This window comes from Nicotiana sylvestris, chromosome 3 (assembly GCF_000393655.2).
Source record: "Nicotiana sylvestris chromosome 3, ASM39365v2, whole genome shotgun sequence".
NCBI lineage: Eukaryota > Viridiplantae > Streptophyta > Magnoliopsida > Solanales > Solanaceae > Nicotiana > Nicotiana sylvestris.
Window position 1 is genome coordinate 220,746,596 of NC_091059.1, and position 7,430 is coordinate 220,754,025.

A 7,430-nucleotide genomic window follows, 5' to 3' on the forward strand; every position below is an offset into this window, starting at 1 on the left:
ATGTTACAGTGTTTCATCAGCCCCATATTGAACTTTAATCATAAAATACTGTCACTCTGAGATTCTTAGCAGAAGTATTATAAAAAAAAGATTTGGTCTTCCTGTTTTGACCAGTGTAACTGTTTAGAATATTAACGAATCAAAACACTGATCCTAGCATTTTATTAACTACATATTAGCACATCTCACGAGCTAAAAAAGACAAAACTATTACAATATGTCGATGTTAATACAAGGCACATGTTACAAACAAAGCAAAACTGGGTTAGTATCTAGTTTCCTATGGCAAAAATTTGTGGAGGTAAAACAAAAAAATTATTTTGGTTTTCAAGGATTTGATCCGTGGAAAGGCTGGTAATTGTTGATTGGAGGTTTGTGACGGGGTTTGCTTCCTGATCCTGGACCTCCACTATAGTCCTTGTTCATCATGTTCAAAGACTCACCATTATCACACTGCATCTTGAAATTAAAGGGAAAGGAAATTGAGAGAAAATAATAGCATAGAAATTAGTCAAACTAGTCTCAAACAATTAATAGTGTATTATTATTAAATTTATTACGCATAATTAACAGGAGGGTTAAGAACAGTAACCTGATCCTGATGATGTAAGTTCTTTCGTGAGTTACCAATTGGATTGGCTGAACCAATGTTGTTTCCTGCATTGTAAACGATAAAATAACCAAATTCAGAAGCCATTTTTTTGTTTTACCCTTCCTTATTTCCAGCGAACTAGCTAGTTTCACGAAATGCAACAACAAACAACAACAACCCAGTATAATCCCACTTAGTGGGGTTTGGGGAGGGTAGTGTGTACGCAGACCTTACCCCTACCCTGGGGTAGAGAGGCTGTTTCCAAATAGACCCCCGACATCCTTCCCCTCCAAGAACTTCCCACCTTGCTTTTGGGGAGACTCGAACTCACAACCTCTTAGTTTCACGAAATGCAAATTAAATAAATAATCTGATTGAAGAATTTAGACACTTCATGAAACGAGGCAGGTAAAAGAACGGATGCAGTAGAAAGAATTGCGATACTCTTGCACATAATGAGAATTTGAAAATTCTTCTGAAATTTTCTATTGGATACATACAAGTATACTAGTCTTTTTCACAAAGAAAAACAACAGCTAATTAGATCTAAAATGGCCAAAAAGATTCTCTTGAGTTAATTCTCTGTAGCTAACTCAGTTATTCTTAGGAGGGTGCGGTCTTGCCATGTGATAATCAGCATTAACAGCGACGAAACTTCCTTTATTGACCTTCGACAATGAATGGCTAGTATTCAATTTACTTGACAGTAAAACTCTCAACTTATTCCCCTGCCTTTTATGGTTTAAATTTCCAACAGAATGTGTTACACTTGCACCTGAATTCTTTGAATCTTCCTCTGTCTTGATGCTACCTTCCACTTTCTTCATATTCCTTCTTTCTATCAACATTTTTCTTCCATCCATTCTTCTAGTATTGAGTAATACCTTCTCCACACTCTGATGACTCCTAGCTAGTTCCATGGCAAAACCATTTTCTGCTTCACGGACCATAACAAAGGTTTGCTTAGCTGCAGAAGAGTCAACTTTTAATTAGATTTTCATAGGAAAAAGAAGGAATTAATCTGTTGATTTAGTAAAAATTAAACATTTTTGTGGACTGGGAACAAAAGGAAAAAAAAAAGTAGTACGTACCTTGGTCAGTATGAGCAATTGAAACCTTTATGGCTGGGAAAATGAAAAACAGAACAAGCATAAAAGAACTAAAACTTAAGGACACCATTTTGACTATTTCTTTTGGTAAGGGTATGTATGTTACTGATCTGCAACAAAGGAGAGGATGCACATGAAAGGAAAGTTGGAGATTTATAGAAAGCCCAAATTCCAAACCCAAGTCAAAGCTAGGGTTAGAACAACTTAAATTTTTGTCATTGCTTAAAAAAATACTCTCCAACGAGTACTTTCCTTTTTAGTCTGTTTCAAAATAAATGACACATTTCTAAATTTGGAAATAATTCAACTTTAAACTCTTTTATTTTACTCATTTACCCTTAATGAGAAGCTTTTATAGACACACAAATAAAAAGTGGAAGATGGTCTTTTCTTGGTAGTAGATTAATTTACCGGGATGTTAGGGAAAAGGGTTATGATTGCGTGGAATGGAAGATACAGTTGTCTGCCGCCATGCATGCTACGAGGATTAGTCTGTTTTGTTGGCCTATATATCTAGCCCTTTAACTAGAGTATTATCATTTTTAGCCCACATCAGAAATTATTTATATTTGATAGCCGAAAAAATGTATAAAATTTAATATAATTTTTGTATATAACATACATAATGTATATATATATATATACACAAAAAATATACAACTTTTTTATATTTTTCGGCTATTATTTTTACAGCAGTTATATATTGTTATTTTTCCTTCATTTTTCACGCACTGATCCCTTACTTCAATTTAACGGTACTAGCTTTTTCATTTTAAAACTAATACTCCCTTCGTTTCAATTTATGTGAACCTGTAGTTTAAGAGAAGAATGAAGACTTTTAGAATTTATAGTTCTAAACAAGTCAAAAAGGGACCCAGAATATTTATGTTGTTATAAAAATTTCTCGTTAAGAATAAAATTGTAAGTTTAAGCTAAATTGTTTCCAAATTTAGAAAGGGGTCATTTTTTTTGGAACAGACCAAAAAAGAAATAGGTTCACATAAACTGGAACGAATGGAGTATTAAGGAAGAAGCTAGGAGTGGGATTGTGACACAAATAGCCCGTCAGATTCAATTTTTACTTTTTTTAGTCGGTATATATAGATTATGTACATAATTATGCATATATTGTACATAAATTGTATGTATATTATATATTCGCCGGCTATTTATAGTTTAAGAGATTAAGTGAACGACTATTTGGGTTAATTCTTCCTATTTTATTTTTTTAACCCTTGATTTTATAAGCATACTCTCTCTTGAGTCCTATCTCAAGATATTAACCGTTGATTTTATAAAAGTAGTATATTTATTGGCCTTTTTCAAAAAGTAATTGTGAATTCGGCTGGCTACTTGGTCATTTGGGAATGGGGCTTTTGGGAGTGTAATTTATAACTCGGGATTGTTACACAAATAGCCAGCCAGATTTAATCTTTATTTTTTTAGTCGGTATACATAGACTATACATAGTTATATATATATTTTATATGAATTATACATATATTATATATCCGTTGGTTATTTTAAGTTTAAGAGATTATGTGGGCGGCTATTTGGGTCAAATCTTCTTTTGTTTATTATTTACTCCCTCCGGTTCACAATAAGTGACCAATTTGATTTTTCATTTTCGTTCAAAATAAGTGTCTAGTTATGTAATCAAGAAAGAATTCAATTTATTTTTACAAAATAACCCCTATGTATATATCCCTAAAAAGTTTTCTTAACCCTCAAATTAAATGTTTAATTAGGGGTAGTTTAGTCATAGTAAGTAATTTATATAGAATTTAGTATTTTCTTAATGGACGTGCTAAAAACAAATTGATCACTTATTGTGAACCGGATAGAGCAGTACTTTATACATCACTCTATAATTAAGTTCTTGGTAAAATTAACGGTGAGCCTAACTCTAGGATTTAGAAGCGTGTCGGTCCTGGTCAAATATTAAACGCACATGATTAGTGAAAATTCTCATGTATATTCTATTAGTTAATAAGCATGGTGATTAGCGAGCAGAGTTCCCAATGAGTCAGTCAGGGGGAGAACCAAAATATTGTTGAAGAGGAAGGAGAAGAATATGGGCAAGTGGTAAAATTAAACTGCCTTGAATCATGAATAATTACTATAATATAACCACTCTGTTAACTTTACAATTAGGTTTTAACAAACAAGTCCAGAACACGAGGGCTCGCCCTCCCATTTTTTATCAGTGGGTGCAGCTTGTTCCTTAGTGTCTTCAACTCTAATTCCAATCAAAGGTTTGAACCGAATTAGTAATTTGGCTTTTAGGTGTAAACAAACAGTTCTCTGAAAAAGTAATTACCTAAGTTCAACGCATAAAGTTTTACTTAATCCACAGTCATTTACCTTGAGGTGTAAACACACAGTTTTGTGAGACCATCGTACCATCTTTATTGATTCCAAAATAAGTGATTTTTTTAGTTGTTTTCACACATATTAAAAAATTCATTTTTTAACATTAATTAGCAATGAAATTGACCATATTAACATTTACTATTTCTTCACATAAAGACTCCAACACTATTTACTCCAAGGGCAATGTAGAAAAAAGTTTTAATTTATTCTTGAAATCTGGAAAAATAACTTATTTTGGACCACAAAAAGAGGCCAAAAAATCACTTATTTTGAACCGAAAAAAATATTACTCTTCGAAATTCTGTGAATTAACCGACTAACTGAAAATTAATAAGCTACTACTCATCATTATAATTGATAATTAATTTTGCTTAATGTGGCTTATGAGAAGCTCATTTATTCACTGAAGCATGCATTGGACAAGTATAACAAACATCATGCAACTAAGTATAAACTTACTGGATTTCCATATCAGTTATGTGTTTGGTTCTATGAGCGCTTCCCAGATGTTCGGAAGAAGTATGTAGCAGAGGATGAGTACCTTGATATGCCTCAGGTCCCCAGGATGTTACGTTATGTATGCGTAGGAGAGCCTAAATATCCCGAACTTTATTATATGTTCAAAACTCATGAAGTAAGTTACTTTTTTTTATTTTTGTATTTGTGTTAATATACTGATGTATTAGTTTTTTTCTCCTCATAATATACTTTTTTGTATTAAACAGAGGTATCGCGACTTTAGGGTATTGGATATAATTCCTACAGAAGAGGAATTGAATTCAATGCTTTTAATTGGGAAATTACCATGTAGCCAGATTCGTTCAAATTTAGTTAATGCAGTTCCTTTAACTGGTAAATCACCACGTACTTTGAGTCAATCAAAAGAATTGAATCGAACTCCTGTCATTGGTAAATCACCACCTACAAAGAGTCGATCAAAAGAAGCGAATCAAACTCATGACATTGGTGAATCACCACGTAGTCGGAATCAACCAAAAGAACCGAATTGAACTCCTTTTATTGGCGAAGCATCTCGTACCAAGAGTCGTTCTACCTCGTCTACATCTGACTTTGATGACGATGAATTACTTGATACAATATGCTCTGTAAGTTTTGATCTGAAGTTTTTTGGGTTCGTTTTTGTAAAAGTACAACATGTTTTTTGATCTAAAGTTTTCTTCTATATCTGAATTTTTGTTGTGTATTTATTATAGAGGTTAACGACGGAGGTTCAAAGGCATGCAGAAAAAGAAAGAAGCACGATCGTGAATGAAGTTTTTTATAAGTTTAAAAAGGAGGAGCGAACTGCTATTGTGGATGCGGTTTTTGTAAAAGTGAAGGTAAGCTAATTTATAGAGAAGTATTTTTATTTGTGCTAATTTTATTTCAGATTAATCATTGTTAGTAATTTTTTTTCTAGGAATATTTCGATGAGAATTTTGAACAGTTGTTTATGATTGTCAACAAATCAAATGGAATGGACAATGGCAATTTTGATTTGAGTAAGCATCGAGAATATGACAGGAGGAACGACTGTTATAAAGATCCATCGGTTTTTGAAGGCGATCAACATGTTCAAGAACAAGTTGAAGAGCACAGTTCCAGTGTAGATAAATTGAGCAGAGAGGTAAATGATGAAGCACATTTATCAACTGAGAATATTGGAAGCAAGCAAGGTGCACATAATCAAGTTGTTGAGATTGAAGAACATACTGCTCATGATGCATTGCGTAAAGTCGCAGATGATAATGCTACACATAATGAAGTGGCTATCGAAGGCGTTGAACATGTTCAACAACAAGGTGGAGATGAACAATCCATTGTCTGTAGACAGAGTAAAGGTGGAGAGAAAGGTGCAGATGATCAAGTTGTTGGCACTGAAAAACATGCACCGAGTTGTGCTTTGGAAAGTGATATTGGAAATCAAGCACCTGTTGGTACTTTAAATCTAAAAGACGATCGTTATGCAGGAGTAATAGCGATTTGCAATGAACTTTTAGGTGGTGATACACAAGAAGTTGTTACTACAGGTACAAAGTGTGAAGTTTATAATATTTCAATTATACCTTAGATAGGAGCTGAAGTTTTGTTTTCATGTATTTGTGTTTTTTGTAAAAACTACAGCATGTTTTTTGGTGAATGTTTTGGTTTGTAACTGGTGAACTTTCAGCTATAGAGCTGAAGTTCTTTTTTATAACTGTCGAACTTCAACTCTAGAGATGAAGTTTTTTTTTTGTAACTGTCAAACTTCAGCTCTAGAGCTGAAGTTTTTTTATAATATCCTGTAGTGAAATTTTCACTACAGGTATAAATTTTTTCTATGTTTTATATATAGAAAAACTAGTTGATCTATTCCCCCTCTTTTATGAATATGAAGTGGAAGTTGAAACTAGTCGTGGTTCAATTGCCACAACTCAAAAACTCTCTGATGATGCTCAATTAAATGAAGGTAGAGTTGAGACCTTCCAGAGAATACTGCAATGGTCGTCGACGTTGGTTCACAATTGAATGATGCTGGAAATGCTGATATTGAGAAAGGCATGCAGCCTGGGGAAATCACAGCGGAAGACAAACGTAAAGGTATTCTATAGATCATGAATTTATTATATTTGATCAAAGTATATTTTTTACATTTTGAAATTTTATGTTTTTGAATGATTTTTCAGAAAGACTGGAGGCAACTCGAAAAGAATTGGGTGAGATTCTGCAGTAATATGAAAAAGGAGAAATACATATATTCACACATGTTGACTCACAGACAGGTGTGAAGTGTGTTGGTAATATTTTATAAAATTTAGTCAGTATTTTTTTTTGCATAAAGACACAGGATCTGTTGGAATGCAAACACCGTCTATGTCGCAACACTTAGACCAGATAATTATTTTCTGCAATTCGATTACTGACTGTTTTATTGCCTAATGTGTGTTCTCTATTAGTTTCATTTATGTTTATATTTTCCTTGCTTTTGCAGATCTCATCTGATGCATCGGAACTGCTTCCAAAACCTAAAAGAAGAAAGATTTCTAGTTCTCCTATGTGTGACACCAGTGATATCCCCAACTTCAATTTATGTTCATTTTCACTTGGTAGTACACAAGGGGCTGATTCAGAAGGTAATTCTGCTGTTGTTCTTGTTCGTGAAGAGACTGAAGAACGTCGTAAACAGCAGAGAATTGGTCAAGCATCTGCCACAATGGTTGTAGTTTCCCCCTGCTGCTGAACAGCAGCATTTAGTTGTGACGGGACAGCAGGAAGAGCAAGCAAAAGGAAAACAATATAAAAAAGGGAAAAGGATGCGTATGGAGAGTATTTGGTTGAGATCTCCTTGTGTAGTTTATAAGAAAAAGCAAAGGGGA

General features: G+C 33.5%; 1 protein-coding gene across 2 annotated transcripts; it reads right to left on the reverse strand.

Annotated features, from left to right (window-relative positions):
• Positions 1-227: 227 nt before the first annotated feature.
• Positions 228-1,803, reverse strand: LOC104210383 (uncharacterized). 2 transcript variants are annotated; one of them, XM_009759279.2, is made up of 4 exons: positions 1,684-1,803; positions 1,368-1,559; positions 593-657; positions 228-453 (listed from the first exon to the last, which is right to left on the reverse strand). In XM_009759279.2, the coding sequence occupies exons 1-4, from the start codon at positions 1,769-1,771 to the stop codon at positions 328-330; spliced, it is 471 nt and encodes a 156-aa protein (XP_009757581.1). In that variant the 5' UTR covers positions 1,772-1,803; the 3' UTR covers positions 228-327. The 2 variants fall into 2 exon arrangements, with proteins under 2 accessions (XP_009757581.1, XP_009757580.1); XM_009759278.2 differs by having other exon boundaries at positions 228-459.
• Positions 1,804-7,430: the final 5,627 nt, after the last annotated feature.

What these genes read in the sequence shown, in the direction of transcription:
- LOC104210383 (XM_009759278.2), bottom strand. Translation starts at nt 1,771, where the DNA reads ATGGTGTCCTTAAGTTTTAGTTCTTTTATGCTTGTTCTGTTTTTCATT. An exon ending in AATTGCTCATACTGACCAAG is followed by an intron (nt 1,560 to 1,683) that starts GTACGTACTACT and finishes ACTCTTCTGCAG; the next exon opens with CTAAGCAAACCTTTGTTATG. An exon ending in ACTTACATCATCAGGATCAG is followed by an intron (nt 460 to 592) that starts GTTACTGTTCTT and finishes TTTAATTTCAAG; the next exon opens with ATGCAGTGTGATAATGGTGA.